We start from the raw sequence: 14,382 nt of genomic DNA, 5'->3' as shown, positions 1-14,382 counted from the left end.
TCAGTTTGGGTGGAGCCCAGTTTGGGTTATGGCAGGGCCATTCAGCTCCTGACCTCATTACAGCCTCAGTTCAAACATGGACAAAACAGCTGAACTCCAGAGGTGAGGTGACAGTGTCTGCCTTTGACATCAAGGCAGCATTTTACTGAGTGTGGCATCAAGGAGCCCTAGCAAAACTGGAGTCAATGGGAATCAGGGGGAAAACTCTCCAATGGTTGGAGTCATACCTAGCACAAAGGATGATGGTCGTGGTTATTGGAGGTCAGTCATCTCAGCTCCAAGACATCACTGCAGGAGTTCCTCAGGATAGTGTCCTCAGCCCAACCGTCTTCAGCTGCTTCATTAATGGCTTCCCTTCCATCATAAGGTCAGAAGTGGGGATGTTCGCTGATGATTGCACAATGTTCAGCACCATTCATGACTCCTCAGATACTGTAGCAGTCCATGTCCAAATGCAGCAAGACCTGAACAATATCCAGTCTTGGGCTGACAAGTGGCAAGTAACATTCATGCCACACAAGTGCCAGGCAATGACCATCTGCAACACTAGAGATCTGACCATCCCCCCTTAACATTCAATGGCATTACCATCACTGAATCCCCCACTATCAACATCCTGGGGGTTAGCATTGACCAGAAACTGAACTGGACTAGCCATATAACGACTGTGGCTACAAGAACAGGTCAGAGGCTAGGAATCCTGCAATGGGTAACTCACCTCCTGACTCCCCAAAGCCTGTCCACTATCTACAAGGCATAATTCAGGAGTGTGATGGAATTCTCTTCACTTGTATGGATGAGTGCAGCACCTACAACACTCAAGAAGCTTGACACTATCCAGGACAAAGCAATCCATTTGATTGGCACCACATCCACAAACATTCACTTCCTCCACCACCAACACACAGTACCAGCAGTGTATACCATTTACAAGATGCACTGCAGGAATTCATCAAGGCTCCTTAGACAGCACCTTCCAAATGCACTACCACTACCATCTAGAAGGACAAGGGCAGCAGATGGATGGGAACACCATGACCTCGAAGTTCCCCTCCAAGTCACTCACCATCCTGACTTGGAAATATATCACTGTTCCTTCACTGTCACTGGGTCAAAATCCTGGAACTCCCTTCCTAACAGCACTGTGGGTGAACCTACACCACATGGACTGCAGTGATTCAAGAAGGCAGCTCACCACCACCTTCTCCAGGGCAACTAGGGATGGGTAATAAATGTTGGCCCAGCCAGCGAAGCCCACATCCCATGAATGAATTTTTAAAAAGCAAGAAAAATTGCTGATGGGAGTACATTATTGTCCCCCTAACAGTTATTGTATTGTTGAACAGTGCATTAAACAATAAATTACTGGAGTGTGTAACAAAAGTAATGTAATAATTGTGGGGTCTTTAATCTTTAGATAGAATGGACCAATCAAATTGGCAAAGGTGGTCTAAAGATGAGTTTGTAGAATGTTTTTGTGACAGTTTCCTGTAGTAATATGTTGTGGAACCAACTAAGGGTTTTAGCTTTAGTAATGTGTAATGAGGCAGGATTAATTAGTAATCTCTGAGTGAAAGATCCACTGGGGACTGATGATCAAAGTACAACTGAATTCCTTGTTAAGTTTCAAAGCGACATACTCCAATCACAAACAGGTTAAATGAAGCCAATGACATAGGTATGAGGGGAGAACTGGCTAAGGTTCATTGGGTACATAGACTAATAGACTAATGGCTGTAAATAAACGGTGGAAGACAGTTAAAGAAACAATTCAAAATGTCCAACAAAAATACATTCCATTGAAAAATAAAAACTCAGCATGAAAGACCAAGAGTGTGGTTCACTCAGGAAGTTAAGTATTCAATTAAAAGAAGAGGTTTATAATGTTGCAAAGAATCATAGCAAATCTGAATATTGGGAGTGTCTTAGAAATCAGCAAAGGGCCACCAAATAAGTTGATAAAAAGGGAAAAACTTAAATATGTGTCTAAACTAGCCAGGAATATAAAAGCAGATTGTAAGAGCTTTTATAAGTATATGAAAAGGGAGGTAGGAACTAAAGTAAAAATTAGTTGGTTGAAGCAGAGACAGGAGAAATTATCATTGGGAATGAGGAAATAGCAAAGGCATTGGACAAATATTTTGTGTCTGTCTTTACTGTAGAAGACATAAGTTCCACACCAAAAATATGGGGCAGCCTAGGGGTTAAAAAGAGCGAGGGAATTAAGGTAATTAATATCAGCTGAGAAAAAAATACTGGAGAAACTCAAGGGGCTAAAACCCAACCAATCCCCGGGTCCTGATGACCTCCAGACTGGGGTTCTAGAAGAAATGGCTACAGAGATAGTGGATGCGCTGGCTATGATTTTCTAAAATCCCCTAGATTCCAGAATGATCCCAGCAGATTGGAAGTCAGCAAATGTAACACCACTATTCAAGAAAGGAGGGAAAGAGAAAACAGGAAATTACAGATCAGTTGGCCTGACACCAGCATTTGGGAAAATGCTGGAATCTATTATTAAGGGAGTCTTGACACTTAGAAAATCATAGCATGATCAGACAAAGTCAACATTAATTTGTCCCCCATCTCCAATTGCGCCTTGAACTGAGCAGCTTGCTAGGCCATTTCAGAGGGCAGTTAAGAGTCAACCACATTGCTGCCGGCCTGGGGTCTCATCAGGCCAAATCAGATAAGGACGGCAGATTTCCTTCCCTAAACGATATTTGTGAACCATATGAGTTTTTACAACAACCAATGATAGTTGTCATGATCACCATCACTGAGACTAGTTTTATATTCTAGATTTTTTATCAATTGCATTCAAATTTCATCAGCATCGTAGTGGGATTTGAACCCATGTCTCCAGAGCATTAGCTTGGATCACTAGTCCAGTGACATTAGCATTTCATCACCATCTCTACAAAAATCAGTAATGGGGCCTCAGCTATTTCTTCATTCAAAGGGTCATGAATTTTGGGAATTCTCTACCCCAGAGATTTGTGGATGCTCCATCATTGAATACACTTAAGAGTGGGACAGACAGATTTTTGGTCTTACAAAGAGTCAAGGGATATGGGGAGCAGGCAGGAAAGTGAAGTTGAAGCCAAAGATCAGCCATAATTGTACTGAATGGTCTACTCCTGCCCCTCTCTGTTGAGTAAAGGGCACTGTGCTGGAGCATAGAGGGCACTGCCCTGGGGTGTAGAGGGCTCTGATCTGGGGTGTAGAGACACTGCACTCACTGCTGAATAATTAAGGAAACTAAAGTATTCAATTTAAAAGAAAGGGATTGCATTTATCTCACGCCTTTCATGAGCTCTGCAGATATCAGCCAACGTGATGTCCATGTATCCTCAGCTGCTTATTGCACAGGTCAGTTTGGCTAGGTGCTTTCATCTTCTTCCCTACTGAATTGGAATGGAAAGGCTGAATTCCATGATGTCACCAAACTGCTACATTTCCCAGTTGAGTGTTAGTACAAACTTGAACTCAATTAATCTGGCACTAGATAACAATGACTAATAAAGCTAATGAATTATTGTTAAAAAAAAACTATTTAAATGCTGTGCTTCAGGCATTGAAGCCCTGTATAAAGCAGCTAGTGAGGCCAAGGAACAGCTTGGGACATCAGGTACCAGCCTCAGTAAAGTGTGGTACAAGATGTGGAACAAGATGTATCCTCTTATCTTGTGCTGAAACACAATTACTGACAGCAGTTTATCCTGAGCTTCTTGGCATGAGTCAGCAGCCAATGAATGAATGAATCATGGCCAAACCTCAGAGTGAGGGAAATACATTCAGCAACTGGAGAAAGAAAATAATTTGCATCTATGCAGCATCTTGCATCACCTCAGGACAATGAAGGACGTTTTAATTATATTCACTGTTATAATGTAGAAAACATGGCAGCCAACTTGCACACAGCAAAACCCCACAATTGGAACGAGATAAATGAGCAGGTAATCTGACACTGTTTGAGGGATAAATATTATCCAGGACACTGGAGGAACATCCATTGAATAGTACCATCAGATTCTTGAAATGCCCGAGAGGCATTATACAGATGTTGTTAATTAAAACAGAAAATGCTGTTAATGCTCAGCATCTGTGGAGAGAAAAATTGGGTTAATGCTTTAGGTTGGTGATTCTTCGTTCTTATGAAGGGTCATCTGATCTGTGAAGACCTCCAAAATGCTGCCACTAGACGCCATTGAAATTGGCCTCATTGCGCCTGAGCTGAGGTTGCATGTGTTGTTGATGGAAGGGCTGGAAAGTGTAAGGTTGGTCTCCCAGGATCCTTGCTTCCACACCCCTCTCTCTTCTGTGTAAACCTGCCACAGATGATTGTGCAACATTGCATGAGCTGTTTATGGAAAAAGGGTTGGGTCAGTGTGAGATAGAGCTGGTGGCTGCTCAGCTAAACATGATGGAATGGAACTCCTATCTGCTCTACAGTGCTGTTGCATTGGTCAATGGGAGCCAACAATCCCTCCCTTTGCTTCATGAAGTCAGGTTGATCTGGACAATCCTGCCATGGGCTTTTGCTGGTCACTGGAAAGGAGGTGAAGGTAATGGACCTTTTAAAGTCTATGTCACCAGTTGCTGCACTAGTGGACAACCAATTGATTGGTGCTACTGGTGTGTCCTGTGTGAGTCTCGAATACACTGTCACTCAGCAAATTTGTAAAATTTATTAAACATTGTTAAATTAGCTTCCCTCAAAGTATCATCAGGATCTTTTGAGGTAAATCCCAGAACATGATTAATAGCAGTGTCACTGAACAAACAGTGTCACTTTCCAATGATTAGTTACTTAAAATCCAAATCCTTTTAATTTCCACCTTTGTTGCTGGTATCATTTTCTTCCACATTCTCTCCCAAACTCCACAAAACCTGAATTGTCCAAAACTCTGCAGTCTGCTTCCTTTTCCACATTACACCCCATTCACCCATCAACTCTTTCTTCATTGATTTTTACTAGTTCTGTATTCCTCAGTAAATTAAATTTAAAATCTTCATCCTCACCTACAAATCCCACATGGCATTACCTCATCCAACCTCTAGAACCTTCTCTGATTTCTGTCTCCTTTCATGCCTTCTGGTCTCCAACCTGGGCTCCAGTGGATATTCCCTTCCTCTGGTTTTCCTCTTAGTCTTCTGCCACCCTTACCCTACACTCTGGAAATCTCTCAGTAACTCTTCCATCTCTCCACTTTCCTCTCTTCCTTTAAAAACTTGTTCAAAACCCGCATCCTCTACCAAACAGTCACCACCTCTCCTACCTCTCAGCAACTATTCCTTCTCTCCTCTGTAAAATACCTGGGGTATATTTCTGTGGTAAAGTCACTGTAAAGAAGAACTGGTATCTTCATTACATCATGACCTCAAGACTCCCAAAGCACATCATAGCCAATGATGTACTTTTGAAGCATAGTCATTGTTGTAATGTTGGCAAGTGCATCAGCCAATTTGTGCACAGCAAACTCTCATAAACAGCAGTGAGTTACTGACCAGGTAATCTGTTTTTAGTGATGTTGGTTGAGGAATTAAATATTGGCCAGGACACCAAGGAGAACTCCCCTGCTTTTCTTCAAATAGTGTCATGGAATATTTTACATCCACCTGAGAGGGAATATGAAGCCTTGGTTTAAATTCTCATCTCAGAGACGACACCTCTGACAGTGCAGCATTCCTCAATACTGTATTGAGTATCATCCTAGATTATGGGCTCAAGTCTCTGAAGTGGGGTTTGAAATTATGACCACCTGACTTAGCAGTGAGAGTGATACCACTGAGCCACTGCAACACCTGCAAATACCAAGCTATGGTGTTATCCTATGAGCCTGCTCCACCATTCAATAAGATCATGCTGATCTGATTGTGGTCTCAAATCCACTTTCCTGCCTGCCCCCCATAACCCTTGACTCACTTGTCTATCAAAAATCAGTCTAACTCTGCCTTGAATAAATTCAATGAGCCAGCCTCCACTGCTTTCTGGGGAAGAGAGTTCTACACATTAACGACCCTCTGAGAGAAAAAACTCTCCTCATCTCACTCTTAAAAAGGAGACCTCTTATTCTTAAACTGTGTCCCCGAATTCTAGTCTCTCCCATGTGTGGAAACATCCTCCCAGGATCGACGCTGTCAAGTCCCCTCAAGATCTTATATGTTTCAATCAGATCACCTCTCATTCTTCTCAACTCCAATGGGTATAGGCCCAACCTGTTCAACCTTTCTTCATAGGATAAGCCCCCCCGTCCCAGGAATGAGTTCAGTGAACCTTCTCTGAACTGCTTCTAACACAATTACATCTTTGGAATTGTGTAAAACACTGGTGAGGCCACAACTGGAGTATTGTGTGCAGTTCTGGTCACCACATTACAGGAAGGACATAATAGCTCTGGAGAGAGTGCAGAGGAGGTTTACACGAATGTTGCCAGGGTTAGAAAAATGTAGCTACGAGGGGAGATTGGATAAGTTGGGGTTATTTTCCTTAGAACAAAGAAGGCTGAGAGGTGACTTGATTGAGGTGTACAAAATTATGAGGGGAATAGATAGTGCGGACAGGATAAAATTGTTTCCCTTGGTGGGGAATTCTAGAACCAGGGGACATAGATTCAAGATAAGTGGCAGAAGGTGTAGGGGGGACATGAGGAAGCACTTTTTTATGCAGAGGGTAGTGGGTGTCTGGAATTCGCTGCCCAAGTTGGTGGTAGAGGCAGAAACTCAACTCTTTTAAAAAGTACCTGGATCTGCACCTTAAGTGCTGTAAGCTGCAGGATATGGGCTGGGTGCAGGAAGGTGGGATTAGAAAGGGCACCTGGGTGTCCTCAGGCTGGCATAGACAAGATGGGCTGAATGGCCTCCTTCTGTGCTGTAACTTTTCTATGGTTCCATGATTCTATGATCAGTTCAGTACCTTTCTTACACACCCCATTTATTTCTTCCTGCATACTCTGTCCTACAATGTAATGACTATTAGGGGGATCTAAACTATTCCTACAAGTGACTTTTGCCTTTCCCATTTCTCATCTCTATCCAAACTGATTCTACATCTTGCTCTTTTGAATGAAGGTAATCTCTCACTACTGTACTAATGACATCCTTAATTAACAGAGTTACCCCATCACCTTTTCCAAACTTCATATCTTTTCAAAATATCAAGTATTCTTCAATATTCAGGTCTCAGCCTTGGTCACCATGCAACCATGTCTCTGTAATGGCTATTAGGTCATACATATTTATTTCTAGTTGTGCTAACAGTTTATCCATTTTGTTATAAATGCTGGAAGCATTCAGATACAAAAACTTTAACTTTGTCTTTTTACAATTTTTGCAATTTCTGGCCTTATCTGCTGGGGCACTCTTAAGTTTGTACTCTGGTTATCTCTACCCAAACCACTGCCCTGTTCTAGAACCTCACTGTTACCCTTTGATTTACTACACTTCCTCTCATATGATCCTTCCCCCACCCCCACTATTCCCCTCACCAATTATACATTTATCTCCATTTAATTCCATTTGCCACCCTTTGTCGATCCCAATTGTTCCATTTCTCCTGAGTCCTTTCAATCTCCCCAATATTCATCACCTGATCATGTTGTTTACTGATATCAGCAAACTTTTTCATTTCAACACATCCCTCCACATCCCTTGTAAATGCTGTGATGAGCAGGGCACTGCAATAAACCCTTGTAGAGTAAGGAAGAAGAATTAATGCAGCCTGGTGATGTATGTGTTGGTAATGATTAACTCAGGGAGAGTTGGGTAATGTCAAGTTTTCCCCTCTTGTTTATCCAGGATATTCCAATATAAAGAGGCAGGTCATGTGGAAAAAGCTAGTGAAAGAGAAGTAAGGACAGGGGCACATTAAAACACTGGCCTACAGAGCCCATGCCCAGGAATCCAGTTCAATATGGAGTCCCAAAAAGCTGTGAAGGGTTGAAACAATTTACATTTTCAATGCTGAGATTGATAGCTTTTGATGTGTCAAAGTGTTAAGGAATATGGAGCAAAGGTAGGTCAATGCATTTGAGCTACAGATCATCTATGACCTTATTGAATGATGGAATAGCCTCAAGGGGCTGAATGGCCACTTCCTGTCCCTAAGTTTCCCTGGTAAAGCTTACCATAACACAAAAAAATTGCAAATGTTGACCTAAGTTCATTATATTGTAATATGTTTCATGCACTTTACTGTATGTTTGTGTTTGAATGGATAGGGAGGGGGTGAGGGGGTGGGTGATGGATTGGGCTGAGGATTTAGAGGGTTCTTAGCACCCAGGGCCAGAGGAATTCCTAATCTGGTTCTGAGTAAAATTCATTGCAAGGGTAGTTGACAGAATCCAGCTGGATTTTAACTGTGAAAAGTCTATCCCAGTGATTGGCTAGCTATTGAGATGAGTTTGTTTTCTTGTCTTTTACTTCTGTTTCCCCTCACCCAGGTTATGGAGTGGGGGTAGTGTTGCCGGAGTTACACAAATAACCATTCTTCACATGTAAGCATTGAGAGGGAGTGTTGGCGAATCACTCCTACACCCACAACCATGACGACTGAGGTGGTTCCTAACCTCCCCAAGCTGATCTCCACTTTCCATTGTCCAGAGGCACTTAGAAAGTCATTTCCAAATCTTAAATAGAATTCGATAATATAACCAACCCCTGGCATATCCCCAGATCCAACTATAATCATTCCCATCACATTCTCCCCAGAGAGAGAGAGACAGGCTAGGAAATTTGAGGAATTTATCCCTAGTCTGATCATCTCTCTCATTTCTTGGCCCTTCATTTCCTTCATTGTGAGCACTCTGCCTTGTACATCCCTGCTCAATCTGTCCTTGTATTGCTTGCCATCACTTCTTTGACAAGTCTACTGAGAACAATTTCCACCTTACATTTGCCAGGCTGATGATCTTCCTGAAGAACAGTGCAATGAAACATAACCTTTGACTGAATTTGTAGGTTACAGTCAAAGGGCGGAATGGTCCCAGATTTGCACTAAGTGCGGTAGCGGGCATGAGAAAAGATGTTTTACCCAAGGCCGCAATGGCAGATTTTCCCCTTCCCACTTCAATAAATTATGCAGTCACAAGAAACACAGCAGATCACTGGCGGCCGGCCTCCGATTGGCCTGCCACACCATTACCTCGCCACTTCCTCATGCCAGGCTCTATATTTAAACGGCAGCCGCGTGCACAGTCCTCGATGCTTGCAGGCCAGGACTGCTCCGGTGAAGACATGGCCCTTATGGCCAAGAAGAGTGCAGCTCCTGCACCCCCACTTTCCCCCACCGATTCAGTGACGCATCCCTGAGGCACCTTCTGGATGCTGTGGAGGTCCATCGCAGTGTCCTCTACCCCCCACTCTGGCCGGAGGAGGCCCATCAATCTCAGCATTCCGGCTTGGGATGTGGTGGCAGAGGTTGTCAATGCCAATGCTGCACACAAGAGGTTGGCCATCTAGTGCAGACAATGGATGAATGACCTCATCCGTGCTGCCAGGGTAAGTCAACCACCTCATCACTCTAAACTCTCACACTCACAAGCCCATCACACATTCACCGGCATCTCACTCACTGCCAGCTCAAGGGACATCACCACTCACTCTCTCACACACACCCTCACATCTCCATCTGGCTTCATCTCCTCTGGAGACTGCCTCCTCAGCCCACCCGTGGCTCTACTCAGCACACACGCACGCCTGGCATCCTTCGCATTTGGCCTGGCATGTACCTTGCGCGCACTCTCTACATCTGTCTTTATGCAGGACAAGATCACGCACAATCAATGGGAGAGGGCCCAGACCGGGGCTAGAGTGCCAGACATCAAGGTCCTCACTCCGTTCGAAAGTCGCGTGTTGAAGCTGGCTGGAGAGGACCCAGACTGTTCCTGCGGTGACGGTGAGATCGATGGCAAACACCCACGTGAGGATACTACACCACATCATCCCTCTCTCAATTCTATTCTGAGTCCACTGTTCTGTGCTGAACACAGCTGCCAAGCACTCGTCGTCTCCACTTTCTGCCCTTTTCTGTCAGACACATCTGACACGTCGCCCTCAGGCAACCTTGACCCTGACCCCAGTGCCGAGTGCACATTGGAAGAGGACCCTGAGTGTAATACCATTGAAGACCTGTCATGGCGCGCACCCACACCCTCCACCAGCGCAGCGACACACACCTCAGTGGGACCTAGATGTAGAGCTGCCTTAGGGTCACAATCTATTCAGTACGGCACACAATCTGTTCCACAGCAGGAGGAGTCACTCGGAGGACTGCTGGAGGCAAGGAATCCATTGAGTCCAAGTCAGATGATGAGCCTCTGGACTCGGTCCTCAATGGTGGAGCTGCAAAGACAATCATGGAAATATCAGGAAGGGATGTCTGGTGCACTCCTCAGATTGCAAGGCACAATGGAAGAGTCCATCCACCTTCAGTCCGAGGTGATAGCTCCGGCATGCCGACACACCAAGGTTAACTCTGGCAGGATGGCGGCCGCCATGGAAACCTTGGTCCAAGACTTCACTCCTGCACTGCTGCGCAGGCTGAATTCCATCGATGATGCCATAGTTGGCCTCCAACAGTGTCAACGTGAGAGGGGTGCGGGGCAGCTCGATCTCACTTCAGCTACCCCTTCTCCTCGAAGAGTCAGCCAGGGACCCTCGGGCACCCATAAGGAGGAAGACCACGCAGGAGTCAAACGTGCACAGGTGCAAGGTGAGGATGTCAGGACTGTCCTCATTGCATCTTGTCATCATCCTCAATGAATTTTGCAGCTATGAGGGCTTCCCGAGTGTGCCTGCCTCGTCTGGCCAGTGTGATGGCTTCATCGTGGCATCCTCACCTTCGAGGATCCCATCACCATCATCGCCTACAACCTCCTTCTCACCGGGGGAGACGTGCAGCTCTTCCATCTCCTCCTCTGCCAGGCCCTCTCCCCATTGCAGTGCCAGGCTGTGGAGCCGTGATGATGCACGAGACCCTCTGGTGACCGTATTGCCATGCTCCACCGGAACTGCCGAGGCACCAGAGCCTCATTTTCAAAATGCCTGTCATTTGATCCATCAAAATCCAGGTTGCGGCATTAGCCTCGTTCACACTGTCGCTCTGCAGCAGTCTGAGGCCACCGCACGGGTGTCATTGGCCACGTCATCTGGGGGTAGCCTGTGTCCCTGAGGAGCCAACCCTGCAGCCTCTCTGGACCCTGGAAGATGTCAGGGATCTGAGACCTGCTAAGGATGTGGGAGCCGTGTACACTTGCTGGGAACCGCGCACAGACCTGCAGGATGTCTTTGTGGTGGTCGCTCACCAGCTGAACATTCAGCGAGTGGAAGCCCTTGTGGTTGATGTAGGTGACCTCTTGTTGCCACAGAGATCTAAATACCACGTGAGTGCAGTCGATGGCACCCTGCACCTGTGGGAAACCTGAGATCAGTGCAAATCCCAGCGCTCTTGCTCCCTGGTTTTCTTGATTTCAGGCGAAATGCACAAAGTTCTGTACCTTTGTGAAGATGATGCCCGTGACCTCCTGGATACACTTGTGTATGGAGGCTTGTGATATCCCACACAGGTCACCTGTGGAGTCCTGAAAGGAGCCACTAACATAAAAATTGAGCACCACGGTCACTTTCACAGCCACTGGCAGTGGATACTCTCCATGTCCCCGTGGTACCAAATCCTGCAGCAGGCGGCATATGTGACCGACCAGTTCCCTAGACATGGTCAGTCTTCAGCGACACTGGTTCTCCGTCACCTGCAGGAATGACAGGCGCTGTCTATAGACCCTGGGTCTAGTGAGGCACTAATGAGCGACGGCTCTCTGTGGATCTTCAGCTGCGTGTGCAGCAGGCCCTGTCACCCCTTCATCTTGAGGGAGGTGCTCCTCCCTTTGCCGAGCCAGGGGCCTCCGCTGTTCTCCTCTTCTTCATCTCTGCTCCCTGTAAGCCATGAGGCATCCTGCTAAATCACCAGGCTCAATGATCCTGATGTTCTCCTCCTGCAGGATCAAAGAGAGAGACGCGTGGGTTAGCATTGGTATCCTAAGAACATCTCTTGGTTAAGACTGAAGGCTCCTTGATGCATACTGGGTAATGCTGGCCACCACTTGGATGGCCAGTGTGTAGTGCGCTCATTGGCTGCCCGAAACCCCACCCACCTCCACCCCACTCCACCTGACCGATTGGCAGCAGCTTTACCCATTGGACTGCATGCTGTGCTCTCAGCTTAGGCACAGGCATTCCCCTAACCCACACTGCAAGGCTGCACTGTTAGCTTGAACCATGGGGGAGACTGGTCCAAACCTGAATGCAGACATTGCACAGGGGCTGTGAGCACCTCCACCAGTGACTGCTCCATGACCAACTTTAGCAAGGGGATTTTACAACTTGCTCAGTCGGCCAATTGCCCTGCTACCCCTTAAACTGTACATTAAGTTGCAGCCTGTGCCCAAGGGGTGAGCTGTTCTGGAGCATTTCATGGCACATTCAGGCTTTTGTGCTGCTTGAGTGGGCAGAAAAGCTTCAGAGGCCCGACTCCCAGCCTGTCAATAGAGCTGCAGCTGAATGGTCTCAGCTGTGGGAAGAATGTTCACCTTTGACAAGCTTTTCCAAGTGTGTGGCCCTTCACCACTCCCCCCACCGCCCCCAGCACGTGGTTGTGCACCTCCTCCAGTCTGTGCTGCCTTGTCCCCCACCCCACCACCGCCCTCCCGCCAACCCCGGCCTGATCCACACTGGAGCCCTTGCTCTGGCACCGCACTGAAAGCCAGCCGGGAACAAGTGACTTGCTTGTGCCCCCAACGAATGCGCGGCACATCTTCCTTGATGTCCTACGAGTGATGCCCACGAGTGCTGCCCAAGGCTATGTGTGCTCACCTCCGAGTTCCCTTCGAAGTTCAGCTTGCCATTTGAATGCCATTTAAAGGCCGTTCTGAAGTCACGCCAACGTGAGTGGTAAATGTGGCGTGGAGGGATGATTCTGGTGTGAGGGCATAACAATGAGATGCAAATTCATTAAAATTAAGTACCTGATGTTGGACATGGGAAAGGCAGCCTGCCATTGACAGGTGGAGTGGACAATCGCAAACTGGTTTCATGGTGGCGTGAAACCAATTTTTGGTTTTCTCGCCATAGTGCCTGTTCACGCCCACCATGACGCCCGCTGCCAACGGGACCGGACAATTCTGCCCAAAGAATCTTACGACACAGAGGATGGCCATTTGGCCTGCCAAGCTGATGCAGACTCTTTGAAAGAGCTATTCAGTTTGATCCCACTTTACAGCACTTTCCCCATTACCCTGCAGGTTAGTCCCTCCCATCTTCATGTCTAATTTTGGAAAGTTTCCATTGAATCTGCTTCCACCCTTTCAGATATTGCATTCCATATTCCGATAGTGCTCATTTCTCCTTGTTCCTCCCCTAACTCCTTTGCCTTTATTTTTAACCTATGATCTTTGGTTACTGACCCACATTCCAAAGGGAGGATATAATTGCTACGAATCCATTAGGATTTGTTTTTGTTGAATACATGAAGGATGGTCTCTTGTGTAAGCACTGGCAACACTGCCCCATCAGGAACCAATTCCTTCACCTAGGCCAGGGGAAATGACAGTGAAAGAAAAGGAAACAATGGACAGTAGGTTGTATAGATTGGGACCTAGTAGCAGTCCTGGGGGACTATACTCCTTGCCTTGTGCCATCAGGTGCAGCTGATATTAAGATGATTTTCTGTCTCATTTCAGAACCAAGAATCATTAAACCCAAATAACTTAGAATACTGGATGGAAGATATTTACACTCCGGGATATGACTCCTTACTGAAACGAAAAGAGGCTGAATTCAGGAGAGCAAAGATCTGTAAGATGGCTGCTTTAATTGTAGCAGCAATCTGCACTGTGGTCTTGGTTATTGTAGTCCCAATTTGTACTATGAAATCTTAATCCTTTTATAATTCTTGTATCAAAGAGTCTGAATAAATATCCAAAGTCTCCAATATGTACATTTGGGGCTGATCTTTATCACTGTCTTAACCCTATATGTGTTGTATAAGTGGGTTTACAGGATTGGACACTAGGCTGTCTAGTCTTCACTGGTGCACAATGAGTTAAATATTTGTATAATCTTCCTCTGTGCACTGTTTTAAAGCAGCCGTTTGAAACAAACAGATCCATGACTCAATCAAACAGTATACCACGGATCTGTGTCCTAATGAGTTATCAGTGAACTCACCATCAAAATGTTAGTGCCATTTTAAAATTAATTTGTGAAGTAAACAAAACAGCATATTGGGAAAATAACAGTCATACTATAACTACACGGGTAGCAGCATTTGAGGGTCAGTTATGTTTTGATGCCAAATTTAATTTAAAATAAACTGAAGACACTTTT

General features: G+C 45.8%; 1 protein-coding gene across 1 annotated transcript in view; it reads left to right on the top strand.

Annotated features, from left to right (window-relative positions):
• Nucleotides 1-13,934, top strand: part of minar1 (membrane integral NOTCH2 associated receptor 1) — a 99,738-nt gene extending 85,804 nt beyond the window's left edge. Inside the window, exon 3 of the mRNA XM_078529915.1 lies at nucleotides 13,737-13,934. Coding sequence (XP_078386041.1) covers nucleotides 13,737-13,934 — 198 coding nt within the window. The remainder of the gene's footprint in view (nucleotides 1-13,736) is intronic.
• Nucleotides 13,935-14,382: the final 448 nt, after the last annotated feature.

This window comes from Cetorhinus maximus, chromosome 26 (genome assembly GCF_964194155.1).
Source record: "Cetorhinus maximus chromosome 26, sCetMax3.hap1.1, whole genome shotgun sequence".
In the NCBI taxonomy this organism is placed as follows: domain Eukaryota; kingdom Metazoa; phylum Chordata; class Chondrichthyes; order Lamniformes; family Cetorhinidae; genus Cetorhinus; species Cetorhinus maximus.
This window is presented reverse-complemented; position numbering and strand designations above follow the sequence as displayed.